The sequence below is a fragment of the Myxocyprinus asiaticus genome, chromosome 14 (genome assembly GCF_019703515.2).
Source record: "Myxocyprinus asiaticus isolate MX2 ecotype Aquarium Trade chromosome 14, UBuf_Myxa_2, whole genome shotgun sequence".
Classification (NCBI taxonomy): domain Eukaryota; kingdom Metazoa; phylum Chordata; class Actinopteri; order Cypriniformes; family Catostomidae; genus Myxocyprinus; species Myxocyprinus asiaticus.
In genome coordinates, this window is record NC_059357.1 from 24,863,605 (window position 1) to 24,890,924 (window position 27,320).

A 27,320-nucleotide genomic window follows, 5' to 3' on the forward strand; every position below is an offset into this window, starting at 1 on the left:
ACCAAAAATGCCCCAGAAATTCCAAATGTGTTGGGCAAAAAATGCCCTTCTAATAAAAATTGCAGCTCTATTATATTATAATACTAGTACAGTACTGTGCAAAAGTCTTGGGCACATAAGATGTTTCACAAAAACATTTGTCTTAATATGGTTATTTATATCTGCTACTTTAGTGTGTCAATAGGAAATAAACATTTTATACTCCCAAACATTCCTTTTGTAAATAGAATAGAATAGAAGAACAGGGAGCCCTGCAACAGATGTCATGGCCCCCACAAAGCCCCCCACTGAACATCGGGTCAGTCTGGGATTACAAGAAGAGACAGAAGTCATTGAGACAGCCTAAATACTTAAAAGAACTGTGGCAAATTCTCCAAGAAGCGTGGAACATCCTATCTGCCAACAACCAAGAATAACTGTGTCCAGGAGTACCTAGGAGAATTGGTGCTGTTTTGAAGGCAAAGGTGGTCACACCAAATATTGATTTAGCTCTTTTTCTGTTTACTGGACTTTGCATGATGTTAATTGATTAATGAAAACTATTTATAGCATTATTTTTTTAAGAAATCCTCACTCTGAAAGTTTTTCACAAGTGCCCAAAACTTCTGCAAAGTACTGTACATATTGCAAAAAAATATATGCTGATGTTGCTTTAATTCTTTGGGTAATAAGTAATAAATTCTTAATCTTGAAAATGAATATTAATGAGTTGATTAAATTGACGTATTTGACCTAAACGGATGAGAAACAGTTTATGTTTTAAATGGTTAGAAAGAATATGCCCTCATAAGGATAAAAAAATAAAATCCACGGGGCAAATATGCCTCCTTAACGTAAAACTTATATTCTGACACTGGCTCATATCACTGTGTCAGAAACAAATTACTGGTCCAGCCAATGTGCATGTGCGTTCTTGAGTAAACAGACATCCCTATCAAAAAGGTTATTGGCTCTTTTAACTGAAAGGTGGGACTTCCGTTCCTACAACAGCTGTGTTTAGCTTTACAGTTTTTTTTTCCATCCATATCTATACTTTCATGTATATATTGTATATTGTAAATTCATTTGTATATGAGTCACCTGTTTCTTCCTATAATGTCTCTGACTGACACCCAGTGGTATACATGCACTATCACGCAAAAGAAAAGATTTTCAGTTACAAAGCCATTGAAGAAATGTGCTATTCACAATGATGAATTCATTCAGTGGTCAAAAATATCAAATAACAGTGTGGTTACCTAGATAAAGTGATTAGTATTGGATTGGTCATATGAATATTAATATGTGTGCCCTTATGAGACGACCTACTCCATGTAAAATAAATGTTTTATTAGGTTCCTGATTTGACTCAAAACATCTCATGTGAGTGTACATGATTTGAAATGTATTTTCTGAAATGTTATTAATTCTTTTATGTGTAAAACCTTTCAAAAAGCAATAGAGAATACTGAGTGCATCTTTAAACAACAGTTTTTTGTGTACTAATTACAGGGACAGTCCTGCTGGAGCTACAGTGCATCCGGAAAGTATTCACAGCGCTTCACTTTTTCCACATTTTGTTATGTTACGGTCTTATTCCAAAATGGATTAAATTCATTAATTTCCTCAAAATTCTACAAACAATACCCCATGATGACAATGTGAAAGAAGTTTGTTTGAAATCTTTGTAAATTTATTAAAAATAAAAAATGAACAAAATCACATGTACATAAATATTCACAGCCTTTGCCATGACACTCAAAATTGAGCTCAGGTGCATCCTGTTTCCACTGATCCTGATTCCACCCGATGGTCACTCTGACAGAGCTCCAGCATTTCTCTGTGGAGAGAGGAGAAACTTCCAGAAGAACAACCATCTCTGCAGCACTCCACCAATCAGGCCTGTATGGTAGAGTGGCCAGACGGAAGCCACTCCTCAGTAAAAGGCACATGACAGCCCGCCTGGAGTTTGCCAAAAGGCACCTGAAGGACTCTCAGACCATGAGAAACAAAGATTGAACACTTTGGCCTGAATGGCAAGCGTCATGCCTGGAGGAAACCAGGCACCGCTCATCACCTGGCCAATACCATCCCTACAGTGAAGCATGGTGGCGGCAGCATCATGCTGTGGGGATGTTTTTCAGCAGCAGGAACTGGGAGACTAGTCAGGATCGAGGGAAAGATGAATGCAGCAATGTACAGAGACATCCTTGATGAAAACCTGCTCCAGAGCGCTCTGGACCTCAGACTGGTGCGAAGGTTCATCTTCCAACAGGACAACGACCCTAAGCACACAGCCAAGATAACAAAGGTGTGGCTCCGGGACAACTCTGTGAATGTCCTTGAGTGGCCCAGCCAGAGTCCAGACATGAACCCGATTGAACATCTCTGGAGAGATCGGAAAATGGCTGTGCACCGACACTCCCCATCCAACCTGATGGAGCTTGAGAGGTCCTGCAAAGAAGAATGGGAGAAACTGCCCATAAATAGGTGTGCCAAGCTTGTAGCATCATACTCAAAAAGACTTGAGGCTGTAATTGGTGCCAAAGGTGCTTCAACAAAGTATTGAGCAAAGGCTGTGAATACTTATGTACATGTGATTTTTATTTATTTATTTATTTATTTGATAAATTTGCAAAGATTTCAAACAAACTTCTTTCACTTTGTCATTATGGGGTATTGCTTGTAGAATTGAGGAAAATAATTAATTTAGTCCATTTTGGAATAAGGCTGTAACATAACAAAATGTGGAAAAAGTGAAGTGCTGTGAATACTTTCCGGATGCACTGTAACTGCGGTTAAGTGCCATGCTCAAGGTCACAGCACTGAAACTAGCTCCACAGTTCCTGGGTCACCCTTATTTGGGATTAATCAGTCAGTGTTTGTGTTTGCAGATCCTTAATGATCTGAATGCCATTAGACAATTCAGAAGAAATAATATATGATTTTCATAATTATATTCCTTATTGTCTGTTGAACTCTGGATTGTAGCACCAAATATATATATATATATATATATATATATATATATATATATATATATATATATATATATATATATATATATATATATATATAAAAATACTTTTATCTAGAAAGGCATAATAATTGATTACATTACTGCTGGTAGCATTTTTGTGTGGCTTCAACAATGAAGCATCAGCAGTTATGAAGCGCAAGAGCCACAAATAACAAGCTAACCACTCACTAGAAAGCATTTAGAGATTCACAACTTCCTTTTTTCATGTCTGTTTAGAAGTAGAAAAAGAGAAAGGGGTAAATTGAGGAAGGTTTCTGTGTTTAGATGCTCTTGATGGAACACCAGCACAGCTGCTAGCTTGTTATTTCTTAATCATCAGAGTGTGGAAAACAGTGAGTAAATGATAAGAGGATTTCCTCGAACTGTCAGATTGATGGTGAGCCAGTTGCTTAGGAGAGCCTCTTTTGCCTCCTCAGCCTTAATTGCAAAATTATTGAGTTTCCAGAAGAGCTGGCAGAAAGCTATAGCTGGATAAAGCTGTGGAGGAGGAGGAGGAAGATAGAGAGAAGAGACAGAGCAAGGAGTTAATGAAAGATGCAATAATGAGATAGAAAAGTCGTTAGAAAAGTAACAGGAAGTTGAAAAGTGAAGAAACCGCAAAGAACAGTGTTGTCCAAGCTTTAAAGTGTTTGAACGCTGTATTTTGGATGCAAAATTCAAATTCAAGACTATGACCTTAAACTTGAGTAAATTAAGAGTTATGTATTTAAATAGGTCAGGTTTAAGAATATGATCTTATCAAATTAGGGTCATAACTCAGAATTAAAAAAGGTCAAGGTCAGGCTCTAGAATACAATCTGAAACTTGAGTTAGGGTCAAAATTCAGAATTTAAATCAGTCAGGCTCAAGAACCTTAAACTCAAGTAAAGTCAGAATTTCTGAATTCAAATAGGTCAGGCTTAAGAATAAGACCTTAAAGGTGCTGTAAGCGATTGTAGCAGTTCTGGAACTTCGATGAGACTGAGCCGTTAAATTAGACACGCCCCCTCTTTCCAAACACTGCAAAGATAGAGTTGAGACCGTCTTCTTCTCACGGTTGTCAAATACAACAGTAGCAAAATAGCACTGTCAGCTGACAACTGTTATTAATCTGAATAAAAAAAAAAAAAAAACCTGAATGATCCACTTCAACTACAACACTATTAGAATGTGCAAAATGAGTGACAGGCAGAAAGCACATAAAAATCTTCTGAATGGCTGATTAAAGAATGTGTCCGTGGCCTGCGATCACATTTTTGTTTGCTGTTTACAGAGTCTAGTGCTGTCAGAGAGATCGGTGAGGTATCGCAGGAGAAGGAACATTTTCCGCATACCATTACATAAAAAAATTGCTTACAGCACTTTTAAATTCAAGTAAAGTCAGAATTCAAATTCAAATAGGTCAGGCTCAAGAAAGTGATCTTACTTTTGAGTAAAAATGCATTGCAGGGCTAGTCAACTTGTGGCCCCACCAATCATCTTTATCTGGCCCACGGACTGATTTTCTGAATCTAAAAAGTCACATTACAGTCTAGAGCATTCTCAATTCCGAACATCATCAAATTAGTTTGATCTCCGTTTACCAATGATTATCTGCACAAATATCTGGCACTGGATCCTGTGTGCATATTCACAATATTTGCAGGATACATTTTTACCTCACCGAATGGGAGGATATAATAAAGAAAATGGAGGAATAGACAATCTTTTTTTTTTTTTTTTTTTTAAACAAAATTTAATTTAAATGCATTCTTATGTAAAATTACACTGCTATATGAAGAAGTTTTTCTTATGTTGGTTGATATTGTTTTTATAAAGATTGGCTTTAGCAGATCTAAATGTTCTTCCTTAGTTTTCATAATTTGTAAACCATAACCCTTAAATGTTAAAATTATCATTGTTTTTATTTTCAAAGTAAAGTTGATCAACCTATTTGTTAGTTGAGGGTGTGTGAAGTCATGTTTGTTTTTCAGACAGATCTTCAGAAGGAACATATGGCCAGACCTTAAAATTAATTGAATATACACCCTGACTGTTTTAATGTAAATAAATAAATTTTTTATATTATCATGTTACTTACAACGAAAGTGCTAGCTAACATAAATAAAAAAAGTGGTTGACCCCCTTCAAGTTTTCATCTCTATAATCTTGACCCCACAAGAAAGTAGTTCTGATGTATTGTTTACTGAGACCTCCAGAGAGCTTCTGTGACTGTCATTTTCTTAAACTGTACATATAGAACCAATAAAACCACTCTTGATGACTTCACTTGTACATCTAAAACCAACCACCTTCTGTAAAAATACCCTCAGAAACCTAAGCAGTCGTAAATTGCGTTTATATATTTGGAATGCAGGGGGTGTCTCACACCTCGCTCTGTTCTGTGCAAAGGCAGAACATATCCACATTTGAAGGTGTGGGCCGTTTAAAGCCTCTATAAATAGCATAAGTGTTCAGTGGAGCAGGGCTTAAATAAAGGAGGGGGGGGGTGTTCAGGAGATCAGTGGTATAAAACACAGAAGAACTTATCTTCATCATCAGAGAACACTGCATCAGATGAACTGCGTCATCACCCCATTCTTACGAGAATATTTCATTTGTTTGCTCCATTTTTGTAGCTTTGGAATGGCATGTTCCAGACTGTAGCCTTATTTTGTGAGGAAAAATAGAAGTGATCAACATAAGACATTGCCACTGTAGAGTGGAGCAAGGCTGTGTAGGTAACAGCTACAATGTTTTTTTTTTTTTTTTTTTTTGCCCTGAGGTTGCTGTTTCAAGGCTCAAGAGTTCTAAGTTTGATTAAAGTATAATTTTTTTCTCAGATTCTTCTAAAATATCTGAGGAGAAATACAAATAGAAACAAGTGAGTTTCTGACTACAAAAACTATTTTCTTAATCAATATTTTTGTCTTTTTTCCAGTTAATACATCCTTGTAAATGATGTATTTGAGGAGAAAAATTGTTTAAGATAATAAGTCTTGTTTTCAGAGATCATGCATTTTGAGTATTTTGAACTATATTTATTTTTGTATACTCTTACATTTAGGAATGGGCCAAAATTCCAGCAACTTCCCAACACAAACATATACCCATGTGTTAAGTTGGTTTTGGTTTCTTGACGTTTAATATGGTCATTTGAGGCAATTTGTGTTTTGTTTTGATTTAATAGATTTACTTTTTTGTATTGAATTGGTTGATTTATACTTTCATCATTGTTTAAAATAAATGTGATGTATAAATTTGAGACATTATTTTGCCGTGACCTGTGGCTTTAAGATAATTTCAACAGGCTTAAACCTGTCTACTGCCCGAATGTTTTAATTCAGTTTAATTCATTTAACAGAATTATTTGTTTACATTTATTTTGGGGGCTGTCACCGTTACAAAGTTATAATGTCTCAAATGTATACGTCATATTTATTTTAAACAAAGATGAAAGTATAAATCAACCAATTAAAAAAAAAAAAAGTAACAATATATTAAATCAAAACACATCCTGAGAGTCCAGGGTTCAAGTCCCTCTTTGGGTGCCACTTCTGTAAAAGGCACTCTGTAATGGTGGCGGCCCCCAAAATAAATTTAAACAAATAGTTCTGTTAAATGAATTAAACTGAATTAAAACATTTGGGCGGCAGACAGGTTTAAGCCTGTCGAAATCATCTTAAACCCGGGATAGCTCTGTAAAGTCACCGGTCACAGCAAAATAATGTCTCGAATGTATATATCACATTTAATTTAAACAATGATGAAAGTATAAATCAATCAACCAATTCAATACAAAAAAAGTAAATCTATTAAATCAAAACCAAACACAAATTGACTCAAATGACCATATTAAACATCAAGAAACCAAAACCAACTTAACACATGGGTATATGTTTGTGTTGGGTGTATGTGGGTGTAAGGGAGAGAGTTTAGGTGTTCTTGGGGTAAGTAAATGAGTGTGTGCTGCTGGGTCGGAAGTATGTCTGCATGCACTATTGCCTCTCCACACAGAACTCAAGTTGTCAGTCTGGTGGCTTTGTCCTGTAAATAATTTGTGGTGCTCACTGCTGAATATCAGTCCCTCTTTGTTTAGTCCTCACTCCTCCGATGGCGTTCCTGTTACTCACATCACACGTACACAATGGCAAACGTTCCCCATACACCAGCACTGCAAACAACTGCACCCCACACCTGTGACACTTCATTTTGTGCTCTTTAACGAGTGGCCATTTCAGGTTCTTCTCAGGTTTGGGTTTGGTGATGGATCCTTAAAGTGGCAGGGCTAATTTTCACTACGCCACAACGTCTGCCAACAACACAAATAAATGGTTTAGAATGCTCGTTTCGACACGTCCGATGTAGACAGCCTCAAGCCGCTGTGGAGTGACGATGCGACATCGCTTGCGTCTGTTATGTTAGGAGAGAAGAACGCTTGGTAGGGCTGATTGAAAGTGGAGATTTATAGTAAAAAAGGACTTGAAATTTGATCTGTTTCTCACCCACACCTATCATATCGCTTCTGAAGACATGAATTTAGCCACTGGAGTCATATGGGTTACTTTTATGCTGCTTTTATGTGCATTTTGATCTTCAAAGTTTTGTACCTTGTTATCTTGCATTGTATGGAACAACAGATCAGAGCTGAAATATTCTTCTAAAAATCTTTGTGTTCAGCAGAAGAAGAAAGTCATACACATCAGGGATGGCGTGAGGGTGAGTAAATGATGAGCAAATTTTAATTTTTGGGTGAACTATCCCTTATATGCTGGAATTGTACTGGAACTACTTGAATAGCCAAGCCCATTAATTAGAAGGGCATGTCCATTTACTTTTGAGCATATAGTGTATGTGTATTTTGTATATAGTAAGTGTAATTTTTCACTTTGTAATACTTCTGCGAGTGCAGTAAAGACAAAATGTACTTACAGAATATTCAAGATCTATTCTCTAAAAGCAAGTCTAAATATCTTATATGCTTCTCAGGTGAATGCATCTTTTTTAAAAGGATTTTTAGATATTTTAAACTATTTGTATTTTTAATATTATATTCAACATTCTCAGATAACAATGATTTATTCTGCAGTATAGCTGCTAAAGTAAATGTACGTTGTTTTAAATGAGTTTGAGATATTTTTGGAAAACAAGCCAAAACAAAAACAAATCAAAAACATATTTTGTTGCAGTGTGTAATGGGGCGAAGACTACCTCTCTCACCTTTCTGTTCACTTCAATTCATCTTTAACTCACAAAAAGCAAAATCTCTCTTATTAATAAAGCTGCGTATTGCCAATTTTCTTCACGATAAGAAATGCACAGTGACACACATATTATGACTCAATAAGTCATAAGTCATCAATTTATAATCTAGCTGCAGCAAGCACGTGCGCTCGAGGGACGAGCGTCCCCGCGACAGAGTGTGCATCAGCCGGGTGCAGTTTTAGTCTCTACCCATTAGATCAGGACACTTCGTACAACTTATAGAAGAGGCGCTGACCGCACAGAGAAATGCCAGTTTCGGAGTTTGTAGTTATTTACATGACCTGCTTCCTTATTATTTGAACTTTAATAAAGCTGAAATGCATTAAATATAACTGAATTTAAGATGTAATGCCGGGGTGTTTCCTTTAAAGAGGCACGTCACGCAAGTCCCCCTTCAGCAGTGTGCAGCTCCAGCTCCGCTTATTTCACAACGAGAGTGCTTCTGTATTTAATTATTTTGTATTATTCCCTCATACTTTGCGGTCTACATCACCTGAAGCTGTTTGTAAAGTTTAGACTGCATCTGGACTGTGAGCTGTGTAATTCTTCCTCTCCTCAGGCAGGCGTGAACTGCAGTGCTGCTCTCGCGCGTCATCATTAGAGTTTAATGTGATTTCATGTTAAGTTAAATGAGATCAAACGACTATTCGACAACAAACATTTTTGACGACAATTTTTTATTGTCAATGTTGTCGATAATGTTGACTAATCGTTTCAGCCCTATATTAGGGTTTGGTATTAATACAGATTTCCATATTCAATTCGATTCTGATTCACAAGCTCTCGATTCAGTTCGATTCCGAATTCGATTTAATAACGATTCATATGGGTATATTTCAATTATAATATCCCTTTTGCTTACATAAGAAAGAAGTTCTTTCCCTCATGTTTTGAATTATACAGGGGACCTTCTAACATTATGAAAATATTCATTTTACTAATTAAATTTTATTAGTTTTTCAGTGTTTTTGGTCACATTTTGGCTTTTTAAAAATAAACAAATCAATGTATTCAATCAATAAATAAGATGTTACATTTCATATTATTTTTTGTTACAAGTTTGTTTAATTGCATCATCTGTACTATTTACAAGTATTTACAGTGATTTGTTGAACATGTGCTTAAACCGGCACTGTCTCTTTAACAAAACTGGCATTTCTGTAAAGAGTGTCTGTATATGAGCTTATGTTAACGAGAGAGTCTCAAATGGCTTTATCTCATCTGTGCCATGCATGATTAGAATTAAATGTTTCTTTTTTTGTTGTTTTCATCAACAACTGACTGTAGAGAACAGAAAGGGTATTAAAAGAGACATTATTCAATGACAAATGGGTTGTGTGGGTCTTGTCTTTGGACACACTTTACATGCATACGCGGAACAACGTTTACTCTCAACATGCAGTGAAAGGAGGGGGCCTGGGTAGCTCAGCGAGTACTGATGCTGACTACCACCCCTGGAGTTGCGAGTTCGAATCTAGGGCATGCTGAGTGACTCCAGCCAGGTATCATAAGCCTCCTTGTGGTCGCGATTAGGGGTTCTCGCTCTCAATGGGGCGCGTGGAAAGTTGTGCGTGGATCGTGGATAGTAGCATGAGCCTCCCATGCTGTGATTCTACGCGGTGTCATGCACAGCAAGCCACGTGATAAGATGCGCGGATTGACTGTCTCAGAAGTGGAGGCAACTGAGACTTGATTTCTGCCACCCAGATTGAGGTGAGTAACTGCGCCACCACGAGGACCTACTAAGTAGTGGGAATTGGGCATTCCAAATTGGGAGAAAAAAAAAACATGCAGTGAAACGATCTCGCTACTGGATTCTCCACCACTATGCTACACAATTACTGGTGAGTGAAATGTAAACATTTACCAGTCAGTTTCAAAATATATTCATTTTAGACACATAGTGCAAAATTTGGTTGCAAATGGAAGTGATTTCAATAGAGTAAAAGATTGATCTTGGGATTTAAGAATCGATATCAAGATCATTCAAATTATGATAACGATGCATCGGAAAATCAATATTTTTGCCCATCCCTCTTTCATTTTGAAATCTCTGACTTTTGATTGCAAACTTTGGTGTTTTGGATTCTTGGCAAATATGAGCACCGTTTGAGTCATAATTAGGATCTCTTTTGAAACTTTAGAGGAGTCACATCTGAGATAACTTAGGCCTTTTTCTTAGACCATGAAGCAGAATACTTAAAATTTATCTAATTTCTGTCTAGGAAAAACAATTGAGATTATTAAAGAGATCTCATTGGTTATTCTTCTTTACTATAGGAGTGTTTGAGGCTGAAAACTTTCAGAATGTGTGTAGCAGTGTCAAACATCTGGAGTGATAAGTGGCATTTCTCAGTATTCTCAGTGAGAGCTAATTTCCTCCTAAAGCTCTTGCAGTACAGCTCTCATTTACAGCTTGGAGTAAGTGTGGGGGTGGGGGGAAGGTAATTAGCATAGTGTAGGAGGTGATTAATGAATGCTGCTACAGAGATGACCCTGTCTGCACAGTACTCGCACCAGGCTACCCCGTGTCGCTCATGAGCAGGTGTGAACATCCGCTCCCTATTATGTACAGTTGAAGTCAGAAGTTTACATACACCTTAGCCAAATACATTTAAACTCAGTTTTTTACAATTCATGACATTTAATCATAGAAAACATTCCCTGTCTTAGGTCAGTTAGGATCACTATTTTAGAATGTGAAATGTTAGAATAATAGTAGAAAGAATGATTTATTTCAGCTTTTATTTCTTTCATCACATTCCTAGTGGGTCAGAAGTTTACATACACTTTGTTAGTATTTGGTAGCATTGGCTTTAAATTGTTTAACTTGGGTCAAATGTTTTGGGTAGCCTTCCACAAGCTTCTCACAATAAGTTGCTGGAATTTTGGCCCATTCCTCCAGACAAAACTGGTGTAATTAAGTCAGGATTTTAGGACTCCTTGCTCGCACATGCCTTTTCAGTTCTGCCCACAAATTTTCTATCAGATTGAGGTGATGGCCACTCCAATACCTTGACTTTGTTGTCCTTAAGCTATTTTGCCACAACTTTGGGTCATTGTCCATTTGGAAGACCCATTTGCGACTGAGCTTTAACTTCATGGCTGATGTCTTCAGATGTTGCTTCAATATATCCACACCAGTTTCCTTGCTCATGATGCCATCTATTTTGTGAAGTGCACCAGTCCCTCCTGCAGCAAAGCACCCCCACAACATTATGCTGCCACCCCCATGCTTCACGGTTGGGATGGTGTTCTTCGGCTTGCAAGCCTCACCCTTTTTCCTCCAAACATGACGATGGTCATTATGGCCAAAATGTTCCATTTTTGTTTCATCAGACCAGAGGAAATTTCTCCAAAATGTAAGATCTTTGTACCCATGTACACTTGCAAACTGTAGTCTGGCTTTTTTATGGTGGTTTTGGAGCACTGGCTTCTTTTTTGCTGAGCAGCCTTTCAAGTTATGTCGATATAGGACTTGTTTTACTGTGGATATAGATATTTGTCTACCTGTTTCCTCCAGCATCTTCACAAGGTCCTTTTGCTGTTGTTCTGGGATTGCTTTACACTTTTCGCACCAAACTCCATTCATCTCTAGGAGACAGAATGCGTCTCCTTCCTGAGTGGTATGATGGCTGCGTGGTCCCATGGTGTTTATACTTGTGTACTATTGTTTGTACAGATGAACGTGGTACCTTCAGGCATTTGGAAATTGCTCCCAAGGATGAACCAGACTTGTGGAGGTCCACAATTGTTTTTCTGAGGTCTTGGCTGATTTCTTTTGATTTTCCCATGATGTCAAGCAATGAGGCACTGACTTTGAAGGTAGGCCTTAAAATACATCCACAGGTACATCTCCAATTCAATACATCTCCTATCAGAAGTTAATTGTCTAAAGGTTCGACATAATTTTATGAAATTTTCCAAGCTGCTTAAAGGCACAGTTAACTTAGTGTATGTAAACTTCTGACCCACTGGAATTGTGATATAGTAATTAAAATGAAACAATCTGTCTATAAACAATTGTTGAAAAAATTACTCATGTCATGCACAAAGTAGCCTAAACGACTTGCCAGAACTATAGTTTGCTAATATGAAATCCGTGGAGTGGTTAAAAAAATGAGTTTTAATGACTTCAACCTAAGTGTATTTAAACTTTTGACTTCAACTGTAGCTATAGGTGATTGAGACAAACTGTTACTCAGAGCATCTGTTTTACTGTGAACTGGCAGTCTCAAAAATAAAGGTTTCTCAATGGGTCTTCTAAGCACTTTAGGTTAAGCAAGGTCCCCATTTATCATCAAGAACTGTTTTTCGCTGTATAGGGTTTTTGCAGGCCGGCCTCATTATAAGTCATTATAATTAGTACGAGATGGCAAGTCGAACGAGTTGGCTAGTACAAAAACCTATGACTTTTACTCCCATAGATAAAAATAAACAAACCAATGAACAATGTTATAATAATTTTTTTCTCAGTAGAACCCCAAACCCAGACCTAAACCTTACCATAAGTTATAACCCCTTACTTAAATCCTAAACCTAATAGGAAAACTGAAAAAGAAAACGGATTATTTGTATTTCATAATAAATATGGAGTGAGTAACAAATTTGTTCACTATTTCCTTAAACCTTGTGCGACCTTCGGGACATTTTTGCCTTTTTCATTTTTGTTTTTCCGATCATTTTGGCTGTGTTAATGCCAACGGCATACATTTTGCCAAAGGTGTGTATTTTTGGGGGAATTTTGTCATTTCTCAACCTCAGTTCCTATAATACATCTATAATACACTGTGTACACAAAATAATTACACTCAGGACCTTCAGGACAAAAATGTCCCCATTGAAACCCATTAAAACTGCAATATTTGATCCCAGTGCCATTAAAGCATAAAATCATGAATTTGATGATATTATGCTTTCATTCCAGAGCCCTGGCTTCAAAATTAATTTTTAACATTATTTTCCACCAGATGGCACAATTTTTCTCATGTTTAGGCTATGGAGCAAATACATGCTTTTTTCCTATTTTCTGTGTACTGTATTATAGGGCACTGCAGGCCAGTTGAATAAATGATGCAGCTAAAATTGTGTGAGTGTGTTGGTATGGATGTCAGAGTGTGTTTTGTATGTGTGTATTGAGAAGTGTGTGTGTGTGTGTGTGTGTAAAAGAACAACAATGGCATTATGTAAACAAACTGGCATTTAAAGGGTTAAAATCCTGAAAATGAATGAATATTTGGTAGTTATGATCAGGACTGATGTTTTTTAAAATATCTAAGTCAGTGAAAGTGGAAAATAACATTAATATATAATGTTTTTATGCCAGTTTTTTTGACGGGGAAATTTTTGTCCTCTAAGGTCCTGAGCGTGAGTTTTATTTTTTCTATAACGTTCTTTGTGGAACTTCAAGCTGTAAGAACCAGCTGTAAAAGCTTTTGTTCCAATTGAGTCTAATTGGAACCTTTTTGTAGAGCAATTAGATTTAAAACTTCTGAAAATTTCTTTATCCAGGTGTAGGTGTATCTGTCTTTTTAAATTGGATTTTTCTCTTGGATCTGTCATGATCATTCAGTTTTTCCATCATCCAAATAGTTATCTCAAATAGAAATAAAAAAAATATCCCCCCAAAGTCCTATCATAGCTATGATCCAATTTAGATTGGAATCCATTTGGGTTAAAAGTGAAATCCAGCCATTGGCTGATTGCTGATGTTTCAGCCAACTGATGAATGTTGAGAGCCAATTACACATGGACATAAGAGCCCAATAAGGGCCATCTATTCTGCTTTCAGGACCTAATAAAACTGTTCTGGTGAGAGGCACATTTCAGGAAGAGAATACGTGTAATAGCACAATAAGGACTTTCAACTGCCTGTAAAGTGCCTCAGTGTTGAGCTAGAACAGTTGAAACTCAATTTAGTCCTGAATGCCGTTAGCCTCTTCTGGTGCTTTTAGCCAAATTAGATAATGCCGGTGTTTTCCAGGCCACCCAAGGGAGGGTTTCTGCTCTATTGACACCGCAAGGTTGTTTTACGGCAGAACAGGATCCTGTTTAGAACAAACATGTCTGACCTATGTGGCTCCAGTGTCCCACAGGACAAGATGCATGAGCTCTATGTTCCTTTTTGTTTCTGACCTTATTCAGGTCTCTTTCTGAATTTAAATTACCTTCAGAACATTCAATAATCTGCAATTTTCACAAATAGGGTACAAAATAGGGCCAGATACTCTTCTCGTCATGCTATAGAAAGGCTCCAAATGATGTTACTACTTGTGTGTCGCTTCGCATCTGGGTCATGATTACTCTGTCAGGGTTTATTTTGTGATAACAACCAGTTGACAGTACATTATCCCTTACTTGATGCGTTTAAAACCAGCTAACCAACAGCGGTAGCCAGCGTCCGAAATTAGAAACCGCCAAGAGCCAAATGCTAGGAAGGCAATGTTTAGGAGCGTTCATGCCTTCGGGATGAAACAAAGATCACACAGTTCAGTTTCGCTAACGGTTCTTGAATGTGCATTTTTCTGAAATACTGAGTGTTTCCTGCACTAGTATTCAGAATCTATAGCACGAGACATAAAGCATTACTAGACCAGTGTAGACCTATTCCCAAACAAATGACTCTTTTGAGCTGGTTCTTTTGAATCTACAGTGCGAGACATAACACGCGACAGTGTTGTCTGATTCACTAATAAATTACCATTTTGAGCTGGTACTTTTTAGTGAATCAACAATTGCAGCACTACCAGTGTTGTCCAATTCCCACATGAACAACTCTATTAGATGGCTCTTTTTAGTAATCAAAAATATTATGAGTCAGTCGTAGCTGACTGAATTAATTGACTCATTCCAAATAAACCAAGAACTGTGACTGTGTTATGTGTATTTAAGCCTCATGAGACTCATAAGAGTTACTTGTCATTCATATGACAACATTAAGTTAATACAAATTCAGTTTTGTTGTAATAAGTGAATAATCTGAAAAACGATTCTAAATGGACTATCTGGCAATTAAAAATTTTCATAAATAATAAAACATTACAATTCAAAGTTTTAAACATGCTTACAATATTGTTAATTTGTCTCTCATGTCTGTAAAATCCACTTGAAAATGCAATAAAAAAAGAAATAAAAATAACTGGGCAGTAATTTTTTTTTATTTTTATCTACCAGCCACCTTGGCTGGTGGGCTAAAAAGTTCATTTCAAACCCTGCTGGTAGATTAATTTTATACGAGATAACAGTTTACTGAACATATCTAAAAGATCTCACACCAAAAATTTGTGCCTTTAATGCTTTAAAAAAGTAATAGAAAATCAAAGTTTACCATATTCTGGCAAAATGCCATTTATGTCATTGTCAGTTTTCAGTTTGGTGTTACATTCTGATGGCCTGAAACTTCTCAACCAAAATGCAAAGACTAAATGTGAGGGCTTCTGATGACCTTCATCTTTTGAGCTGGTTGGTCAGGAACTCTTTGTTTGAAGTGTTCTGGTTTCTGCCGCACTTGATGTGTGTGTGTGTGTGCATTGGAAGATGGAAAGAGGGTTAAGAGGACAGGAGAGTGTCTGAAACAAGCTGGCTAAAGGTCCCATGGGGACCATCTTGTCTTAGTTGGCCAAACTTTTAAATGGGCCAAAAGAGAGATCTCACTCCATCGGTGAAGCAGTCCACTCTCAGCTCAGTTAGGTAGACAGATTGGGGCCTTCTACTGTTTAGTGGTGCTTGCTAAGGCTTGACACGCCATTAAAACAAGCAATAAAATCCAATAGACATTGAAGGAGGAACAAAAGTTCTAGAATTGGCCCTGCAAGCAATAATAATCAAATCTGGTTTTATCCCTCTCTTGAAGCCAGATTTTTCTATGCCATGCTGAATTTGATAAAGTTTGCATGTAACCAAAGTCAGTGAGAAAATGGGCAGAGCAAAGGGGAAGTGAAACTCCAACATTACACTTCATGTAACTTACTGTACATGTGCTTCATATATGGTACATTGGATAGTGTGACAGTGTGAAACTAAGAGCAGTGTTAAGACTATTTTGGTTCCTCATTTGTTTTTATGTAAACTGTCACTTCTTTTTCCAACATGATCGCCCACAGATATGAGATCTAAAGATACATTCAAGGGGGATCTGCAAGTCTAAGATGCCAGCACTAACCTGGCATTTTAGATATACACCACCCACCCAGGCCTCCACTTAACTGTACTAGTGCTTTGAGTGTGGGATTCTGTCATAAATCTATCAACATGTCTAATACCTCCTTGTAACTCTGTGGTTGAATCGCACTAACTGACAATGATTCAAAGTCCACGTTCTGGGGTTGCTGTCAGAACAGAGATCACAAGAGTGCAGGCCTGTCTCCAGGGAAGCATCAGTGCTGTGCAGTCCAGATATCAACCTCGATGACAGCTTCTACACGCTGAATAGTGCTGCCATGTGTCCGTTACAGACAGAACTTTTTTCAAGCCAATCGTCTGGACCTCGCCAGTTTTCGTATTAGAGGGTTAGCTCACCCAAGAACAAATATTCTGTCAGCTTTTACTTACCCTCATGTTGTTCCAAACCTATATGATTTTTTCTTGCTCTGTAGAACACTAGGAGATTTTTAGTAGTGGTTGACTGATACAGGCAGGATGGCCAATGGCCGATATAAATGCCGATAAACATAATACAATTTAACAACAGCAAATCAGATGTACACAAAATTTATAAAGTGAAACAAACAATTATTTTATGCAGTGTTTACACAAATTTGCGTAAATTGCGTGAAATCAGAAAGTGTTGACAAAGTGTTGGAAAGGTAACACTTTTGTTAATCGGCCAAGTGAACGTGGTTATTGGCTGATGTCGATTATCGCAAAATGCCCAAATATTGGCCAATTAATCTGCCTAACCGATATATCGGTCTCTCACTAATATTTAGCAGAATATTAAGCTGCTCATTCCATACAATGAAAGCAAATAGGAACAGAGGCTGTCAAGCTCAAACAAAACAAAAGTGCCATAAATATAGTACATACAACTTGGTGTGTGCTGTAAGTCTTATAAAGTCTTAATATACTGTAGCTTTGTGTGATAGACCAAAAACCGAAAAAAACTGAAAGGTGAAATGTGTCATTTCTGCACCACTAATGGAGCCACACAAAATTGCAAAAAAATAACTGTTTTCAAATGTGTTTCTTGAACACTCCCCTCGCCTGGCATTGGTTGAACAAAAACAGATAGTCCCGCCCCAAACTCGCACCATTGGTTGAGCCAGTGTTGCTGTGTCAGGCTGGTTGGGATGCTCAAACCAACAGAGCAATGTTTTTATAGCACTACAGAGCCAGTCAAACATATTACATCACCTTTCATCATTACTGTCCTAAAATCATCCCATATGTTACTTCAGTTTATGACATTCATATGAGAACTTCTTCGTTTGCATACAGCTGGACGTGAAGCACACTCAACACCATATAAGGAGAAGAAAAAAGCCTACATACCATGAATTTGAATTTGCAGTAGTGTGAACACTATTACATTTTCATTTCAGACTGAAAGATTCACTGTAGGTACAGCTATAAAACACTCTGTAAGTGCAGACCAGATCTCTGCTGGTGAGCTGCACTGGGTGAAGTGAGACAGACAGGTTAAGGGGTGAACCTGCAGGTGTGTATGTATAAAAGTGAAGTCAGGTTCACCGCTGGGATTGCTCAGTCAGTCACATATTAAACATGGGCAATCTCAGAGTGGGCCAGCTAGGTTAAAAGCTTCCCCAGGCTATCAGTCACACTTTTAATTGAAATGCAAGTATGCTAGAACACAGGGGTTCTTTTTAAGCACCTTACCTGAGCCAAGGAAGATGTGAGGCTCTGGTTGAACGTTTAAAAATATATCAAAAAGCAGTGAGGTATATGTTTAGCCTACTTTACTTGGGTGCGCCAGAATCAACATGGTTTGGAAGGCATGAATATATGCAGGAAGGAATAAATAGCTGCAGAGTATCTGATATTTTCTACAGTATGTATTTCAGGGAGTGATTCATGTCACCACCAAGCATTCCAGAATGTGCTGGTGTAACATCAAGAGCTGATTTCAATATGATGCTCTTATTATACTGCTTACAAGGCGAGTACTTTGTTTTGAAATTCTGATTATTTCTTCATTTAGTATATGTGCTTGTATTTATTGAAATTTGAGATAAAAGTTAAATCTCCCATTGACTTCAAAACGTAAACTAATATTTGCATGTGAATTGCAATTAGTCTTCTTTCTTTCATTGATTTGCATGCTGAACTGTGATTGGTCTCCCTTTCTTGCATATATTTAATCATATATTTAACATGTTGCACTATGTATTGCTTCTACTGATTCTTTGTTTGCTCAAAAGAAATCCAAGGGTAATTGCACAAAGTACACTCAAGTAAACAGAGTTGGAAAAAAAATTCAAAGTCACTCTTTGAAGCTCTAGAAGTTCACATCTTAAATGGATCCATTAAGCCTCATTGGTAATTGCATCTTCTGGTTGAAGCTGCTCATTGGTCTTATTAGTCACAATGGCTTCATTCATAATATGAGAGGCTTTTACAAACCAAATGTGTGAGGGTTAGGGCAGAACCCTTTTTAGGTGACCTGGTTAAACCACAGCTGAAGTTCTTTCAGTATTGACTTTACTGAGTACTGATGATAATGTATGAGCCTGATCGATGTTAATGCAGTGAATTCCCTCTGGCCAGCAATTCAATTGGGCCTTCTGCTGTAGAACACAAGGGAATATGCATATGCACGCTTTCCACAGACAGGACTGGGAATGGAAGGAGAAGAAAATTCTGATTCAACTTCAATATGAAAATTTAATTTAAAGGGACAGTTCACCCAAAAATGAAAATTTGGTCATCATGTGCTCACTCTCATGTTGTTCCAAACATGTATGTCTTTCTCTCTTCTGTGCAACACAAAAGGAGATGTTTGGCTGTATTTTAGCCACAGTCACCATTCACTTTCATGGTATGGAAAAAATATGCAATGAAAGTGAATGTTGACAGAGACTGTCAATCATTAACATTCTGCCTAACATCATCTTTTGTGTTCCATGAAAGAATGTCTGACAGGTTTGGAACAACATAAGGGTGAGTAAATGATGAGAGACAACTATTCCTTTAAGACTTTGACAAGCTTTAGTGGTTTAGCATTAATGTTCTTCTCACTAATGTGAGATACTTTTGGTATAATTTTTTAAGCATTCCTTTTCCTCACATTCCCAAAATTAAACAAGAAATAAAGTGTTAATAAATAAATAAATAGATTATCTTAAATTCTGACCCGCATGTTCACATTCAGTTGACCTTTCCCATATAGACACACTATCTAATAGACTTCAGGAGAGACCATGAACACTTCTTGTACTCTACAGATTTCTCTGATTACATGATGAGCTCTTTAGACATTCGTTAAATGGTGAGAAAGCTTGAATTTTCAGGTGTTATACTTTTTATTAATAGCATCACAGTGTCATATGTATCACTATATATGGATGCCTACAGCATATATAACATTGAAATTATACGATATGCCTTGAATGACAGTAAACACGACTGTGTAGATGGTGATTGGTGAGGTAAAGACCTGTAAGAGCTGTGAGAAGACTTCAGTTATAGTACTGCAGTGCTCCTCAAACCCATTTAACCCATAGGACTCCTGCTTGCAGCAGTTGCTAGGCAACAAGAGATGGGTAGCCTCAAAGTACATGACTACCCCTGATGCTCTCTTTCTATCACAGCTTCTTGAGATTATATTCAGCTAAATAGAATTGTTTTTGGGTCAGCGCACCCAAGGTGTAATTTTAGTTTAGCTTCTCTGATTATTCATACTTCATAGACATATGATCATTTCACACGTGTATGTATCAATTACATAAAAAAGGGAAGCGCTTGATTCATACACTTTTAAACAAAGCTGTGACAAAGAGCATTTCCAATTATGGTAGATCATTCACACCTTTCATTATCCAGTCATTAGAGTGATATTCTGTTCCCAAGTTTTAAAGGCTCCCTGCTTACATAGTTTAAAGCTGCCTAAGATGGTTTACTGGTCTTAGCTATTCTCCCGGACTGGTCAGACTGGACTTTTGGATGATTTTATAGGGGTTTGGGGCTTTTTCAGCTAGATAGGATTAAGGTTGCACGGTATACCGGTGGTACGGTAGTATTGTGATACTAAAGCTTCAAAATACTGATGGTGCAAGCACTATTTGGGAGTCACTACGGTAGTACCGTAAGTTATGTTGTATGTGTGGTAGTAAATATTATTTTCGCTAAAACCTTCATTTGAATCAGACCTATGTCTGCAGTAACATTAAAAATGTTCACTCAGTGCCCTTTTAAGAGTGCAAAATGCTGTTTAGAATAGAAATTTTTTATTTTTTAATGTGTGGTTTTCCCATGCTTCAAACACTCTTGATTGAATCCCAGCGTGTTAATTAGGCAGTTGTGTCTCTTAATGGATAATATGGATTTAAGTAAAACTTTGGAGAGTGAGAAGCTTTTTGAAACAAAAAAATCACATAACGAGATTTGGATTTATTTTGGGTTTTGCTGATGAGACTGGGAAAACTCATCTGCCGTGAATGCCTAGAAAGATTTCAAGCCAAAAGGAGAAACACCAGCTACCTTATTAAATACCTTGGGACACATCACACTGCTTCTGCAGAAAACACACGGGTTAGTACCACTTCATTTAATCTAAATGCTTTATCTTAACATTTACAGATTTACTGTCTCTTTGAATGGTAAATCTGTACGTTGCACTTGTGTAATTTTTTCCAATTACAAATGCATGGTGGTGGTAACTTCGCACTTATGATTAGATCGATTTGATCATGTCCCTGAGCTGTGTTATCAAACCGGTGTGTGTGTAATCTACATTTGCGCTACTATTTACCAGGAGAGAGGGGTGGAAGTGGTTGGAATAATGAAATAGCTGCTCAAAACGGTCTTCAACATTACATTATTTTTATTTATATGTTACCAATATTCAAATAATCACAGAAATAATGGAACAAAAGTTTAAAACCGTTGCATTTTGAACTGGCTGTTTTAATGTGGCGAAGGTTTTTTTTTGTTTTTGTTTTTTACATTAAACTAAGAATGTTTTAAGTAAAAAGTTAGTCCATTCAAGCCTTCTCTCTGTTAATCCATCAGTTATATTCACCATTTCCGGAGCAACAAGCGGAATGGCTAGTTTCTAAGAACCACCATTGCTATGACAAACTGCGTTAATAATTTACATCATGTGGTATCGTGATATTACTTGGTATTGTGATACTTTAGCTCGTATAGTAAGGTAAGATATTATAATGGTATCGTGACAATGCTAGATAGGATAGAGGACCAGCTAGACCAGCTTGGTCAGGTTGGAAGACCAGCTTAAACCAGCTAAGACCAGCAAACCATTTAAGTAGGGCTGAGTTTTGGCATGTGTACAGTGAATTTATAGATGAATCACAGCATAGATCTTTATGCTATGTACTCGGCTGTCCACTGGATGAGTTGAAAAGGAGATCATTGCTCTGTTTTGACTGGAATCTATTAATGTATGCACACACAAGCACATGACCCATCGCTCTTCATGTAGTTCAGTATTGATGATGAGCTCGGTGCTATTCATAATGAGTGATTTACTGTAGCCTTTGCAACTGCTAGTTGTAGATCTAGATCACATGATGCTGTGCTGAAAGCAGCTTTTTTGGCTGTCCTACTCACTCTAGCTGGACACTGGTGGGTCATAGTGATGTCATTAGATCAGTGCTAAAGGACTAAGCTGAGATTTAACACTTGTGTGGAGGTTGAATTGCATGGTTAGATGTAGATTACTTCCCTTTCCCTCTGTCTCTCTCTTTATCTCTCTGCTCCCTTACTGTGGTTACTAATGTGGTGCAATGATTTTGTCAAATGGTAATACCATGATACTTTTGATATACTCCATGGAACTGATTCTAAATAGGGTTGTTAATCATAATTGTTATCTGAGTTAAAATAGAATAATGTTGTGATTCTTTGTGTTATTGTGATTTAAAACTAATCTATTGTGATCTTTTACTCACTTGTTTATCTTTCATCTGCATTGAACTTTGGTGCTTTATGCAATTATATTCTTACTGTAACTTGTTCTAAGTTTGGATTTGGGTTAAATAGGAAGTGTGTTCATTGACCTTATGCGTTGACCTTTTTTTTCCCAAAAATGTGAATGTGAAAAATACAATAAAAGTTTTGATTCTTGAAGTGAGAATCTTGATAATACCTTAAAATGTAATGTAAATGTAAAATCTACCATCTCTATTACTGGATGATTGCCATATTTATGTACCATGTTACATACATTTACACTGCATCTTCAAAGAATACCAAAAAACGACTTCCATAGTAGAGGTGTAACGGTTCTTGGTAAAAAACCGAACCGTACGGTTCGGGAAGCATTGGCACTGCGGTTGGTTCACCTCAAGTTTAATGACGTATCCGGAGCACCATTTTTGTTCAGGAAAACAAAGCGTCAAACAGACATTCACAGTTACAACGTCCGCTAATGCACCTGTATGGCTTTGCAGATGGATCCACCTGTGTTTCACATGGTTCAGCTTGATGACATCACTGTTCTGCAAGCGTTGTGTGTAGTTGAGAAAAGTGGAGAAAACGAGCTGCTGATAGAGAAGCCCCCTGCATTTTTCCTTTCTGGGAACATTTTCTTTTTGCTGTCAATTACAACAACGATGGTCAAAAGACATTTACAAACCAGGCACTGTTTGCAGACATTGCTCGACATGAGTGCTGTATACTGGTAATATAGTATGTCAATAATGCGCTTTGATTAATGGCATTAAGATGCCGTTATAGTAATACCTTGATACATGATTAATCATTTATGCTGACATCACACAGGGAAAGAGATGCAGGTGAGCCAAAACTGCACACACTCCCTTCCATTTTGAAGCAGGCACTCAGTGCTAATTCGGAGAGACATGAAACAATAACTAAAGCGCTTGGGGTGATCATGTGGGATTTCCACGTATTATTAAAATAATCGAGCAGCATTATCACAACATCCCTTCTTCCATGCATTTTAATAGCAAGGTTATTCCTTTTATAGTGATGTACAGCTTCCGAATATTGAATATATGTTGAGATGAGTTTGAAGTGCACTTTATGTTGATGCATGTAGCGTATCAGTGCAGGTATTAAGTTAAAATGTTGATTTAGCAATTAGAGACTTTTTTAGTTAAGGACCCTGACGAAAATTAACCATGGTTTTACTATAGTAATATTGTAGTAACCATGACTGCTGTCACTATGGTTTTCTGAGCAGAAATCATGGTTTTGATACAATTAACAATGGTTTTACAACAGTAACACTGTAGTTTCTATATAGTAACCATGATTTTACTATATATTGTAACCATGAGAGTAACCATGTTTATCAGAAGAATCAGTATCAGAATGAGCTTTATTGGCAAGTGCTCTCACAGACACAAGGAATTTGTTTGGTGATAGGAGAAACAAGTGTACACAGAACATTACAGTGAGACACAGAATATAAAACAAGTTAGGAGTATAAATAGACATACAAGAATAGAACATATAACAGAATGGCATATGTACATGTGCAAGTGGTAATGTATGTGCATGGAAGGGGTATGTACATTTATTGAATTAAATATGGGAATTTACATATGTACATGAGATATGTATTTACATTATTGCACTATGAGGGAGTCCTGAGGCAGTTTAATTGTTCATGAGGTAAATGGCTTGATAGTAAAAAGTGTTCTTGTGCCTGGATGTTCTGGCGCTCAGTGCTCTGTAGTGCCGGCCAGAGGGCAACAGTTCAGAGAGGGAGTGGGCAGGTTGTGTGGGGTCCAGAGTGATTCTAACTGCATGTTTCCTCACTCTGGAGATGTACAGGTATGGAGGGTGGGCAGGGGGGCACCAATAATCCTTTCAGCAGTCCTGACTGTCCGTTGTAGTTTCCTTCTGTCTGATTTGGTGGCTGAACCAAACCAGACAGTTATAGATTTATATATAGTTGTAGATAGTTATATTGTGGCTACTATGATTTTACTACAAATGCCATGGTTAAACTATGGTTACTGTTGTAAATCAGTGATTGTTATTTAAGGACAAACCTGTTGAAGTGTTTACCAAATACATTCTTCTTTGGATTTGGCAGTAACATTTTTTTCTGAATAAAGCAAATACCGAACCGTACCTAAACTGTGACACTTAAACCGTGATACAAACCGAACCATGAGAAATTCGAACTGTTACTCCCCTATTCCATAGTAAATGTCCAAAAAACAAGGTATTACCATAGTACTTTTCTGTGCTGGCACAAGAAAAGACTAGGATGAATTATTAGGTCTGGACACTCAACAAGAACTAGTTCGGTGCTGGTGCCTGATGTATTCTGGGTAGAATAGATGGTTAATTTATTAGTTGTCCTATTTTTGTTCACATGTAACAGGCATAAATTACAGCCGCTGCTAAATTATGAGTGTCACTGCTGAAATTTCACATAGGTCATTAATATTCTTGACGCAATGTAACGCTTGCTATCGCCAGATAGCTTAGTGCTTTCTACACTGTGTGCAGTAATGATGTTTTGTTTGTGTACGAATCTGTCTTTTTTAACTAATCTTTTAAGTGAATGAATTGTTCTTACTCACCTCCATACACTGACAGATATTTTTCATTCAATCTGAATCTGAATGACAGACAGAGAAACATCATCTAGAGTTAATTCACTTCACCAAATAACACTAAAAGTAACAGGTTTTTGTGGTGTTTGATATAACTTTAAACTTAAGAAGTTGCAAAATTATTGATTCATGTTCTATAATTTTAGTTAATAAATGGAAAACAAAAAGGAATGATTAGGACAGATGAAACGTACTGCCAAGAAATAGACAGTTACAATAATATATGGTTCGTTTGTATTCTTTAAGCGATTTCAGATATTTTTTTATAATTTTATAAATGTTTATTATGGAAAATGACAATATTTTGAATGGATATTAGCAGGAAAGCTTAAATGATGTAAAATCACAGTTTAACAGTTTTGTATTTATGTTTAATACAAATAGTGAAAGTAATTTTCTAGGTTGAGGCATTTCATTATTTGAAAGTTATTACTACAGCTATCTGGGCATCCAGAGCCCTTCAAATGTCAAAAGCTCCCAGTAAATAAACACACACTTGACAAGGCGAACATGAATAACCCATATTCAAAGATTCTAAGGTTGATTTAAGCTATTCCTCCACTGACACACATACAACAGGTCCAGCATTGCTGGCTCGTGGACACGCACACAACAGCAACGCTGCTGAAAAAAATCGTAGGGGAAACACTGTATCCTATGTGTTTTTCTTTCAACTTCTCTCTCCATTTTTCTGCTTTTATCAGCCATATCGTCTTTTTTTGTTTCTGTATTATTTTAATTAAACCCTTTTGTACTTCTGCAATATCGCCTACCATCTATGATTGCTTCTGTCCTTTTCAGTCTTTCTTTCTCTCTCTCTTTGTTTGCGTGGGTGGCAGGGGGAAGGGTTGTGTGGGGGACAGGTATAGCGGGAGGTCGTGGTCTTGAGGGGGTGGTGAGCAGCAAAGAGACACTTCAGCGGCTGCACAAGCAGTCAGTGGAGAGGCTTCTTCAAACAGATGGGATGGGTAGAGTGGAGACACAGTCCTGCGATGGGGCATGCACACACACACACACACACACACACACGCTCCCTCTGAACTCATTACCTGTGACTCCAGTTTAAAAATGTGTTATGCTACAGTCATTGCCATTTTCAGCCTAATACCACTAGAATAGATAAAAACTCTTCATGATGACTGATAATCTGCTGTTCAGATGAAATACTTATGTTACCTGTTATTTTTTGTAAAGTTTTTGTCTCATTGTGTTGTGTCAGTCACAAGCAGTGTTGGGAATGTTTCCTTTAAAATGAATTAGGCCTTGTTCAGACTGCCACTAAAAATCAGATTTTTTGCATATCCAGATTGTATCCAGATGAGTTTTTGATAGTCTGGACAGCAAAAAAACACATGAAATCTGATTTTTCCGAATCTGATTCAAACCACGTCGGGAGGTGGTTTCAAATGCGATTGAAATTTTTTCAGATGTGTCTCAGTCTGGATGCTCTGGCTGCTCAAATCGGATTTCAAATGGTCTTTTGCATCAGTCTTAACGTGACACACAATGATGACATCAAAAATCGGTGACTGCAGCATGGAACATCACAATATTTACCAGTCTCCTGGAGTTCTGCACTGCGAATGGACAGGGTGCTTATTTGGAGAGTGAGATGATGCACCTCCATTTTTCCCGCATCTGTTTTGAAAGCATCGTCACGTGGGTGCGCCTACATCGTTACCAAAGCAACCCATGCAGATTGGTTGGTTATGTCTGAACGTGCAAATCTGATTTGATCAATTGCAATTAATAGTGCAGACAGTCTGCCTGAAAAGATCTGATTTAAGAAAAAATCAGATTTGCCTGCAGTCTAAACATAGCCTTATTTCATTTAATTTTTTATTGTAATACTTGCCAAAAATGTCATCAGGTATTTTATATTGTTACTTTTGCATTACTTTTCTCATTGTCAACTGCCTGAGGCTCTCTCTCTGCCGGGACAGTAGTGGTATGCTATTTTTTCTGTAAATAAATTGGTAAGTAATGCATGTTACTCATTAGGAAAAGTAACTTGAGTATACATCAGATGTAAATTTATTTATTTATGTCATTATGTAAATTTATTTATTTATGTCATTGTATTTGTTACTTCCAAAAAAAGTTACTTGTAACAAGTTATTACTGCACATAAGATGCACATATGATGCCAAAAAGGTAGGCAGCTCAATAGATTTTGAGACACATCCATTATTTTATTATTCAGTGGGCATTGAAATGTCTTGCGTACTATATTTTAAATAGAAGTCGACCGATAGTGGATTTTACCGATACTGATAACTTAGTTGGGCAGTACCTGCCGATAACCTATTAATCAACCTATAGTTTTTAAAATTGATACTGAATGA

General features: G+C 37.1%; 1 protein-coding gene across 3 annotated transcripts in view; it reads left to right on the forward strand.

The window, feature by feature from the left end:
* The window catches only part of LOC127451229 (protein kinase C beta type), a 237,699-nt gene that overhangs the window by 2,679 nt on the left and 207,700 nt on the right, over positions 1 to 27,320 (forward strand). Inside the window, exon 3 of one of the 3 annotated variants that reach the window (XM_051715744.1) lies at positions 7,658 to 7,696. The exons of the other annotated variants lie outside the window; for them this stretch is intronic. Coding sequence (XP_051571704.1) covers positions 7,658 to 7,696 — 39 coding nt within the window. The remainder of the gene's footprint in view (positions 1 to 7,657; positions 7,697 to 27,320) is intronic. 3 annotated transcript variants of the gene reach the window in all.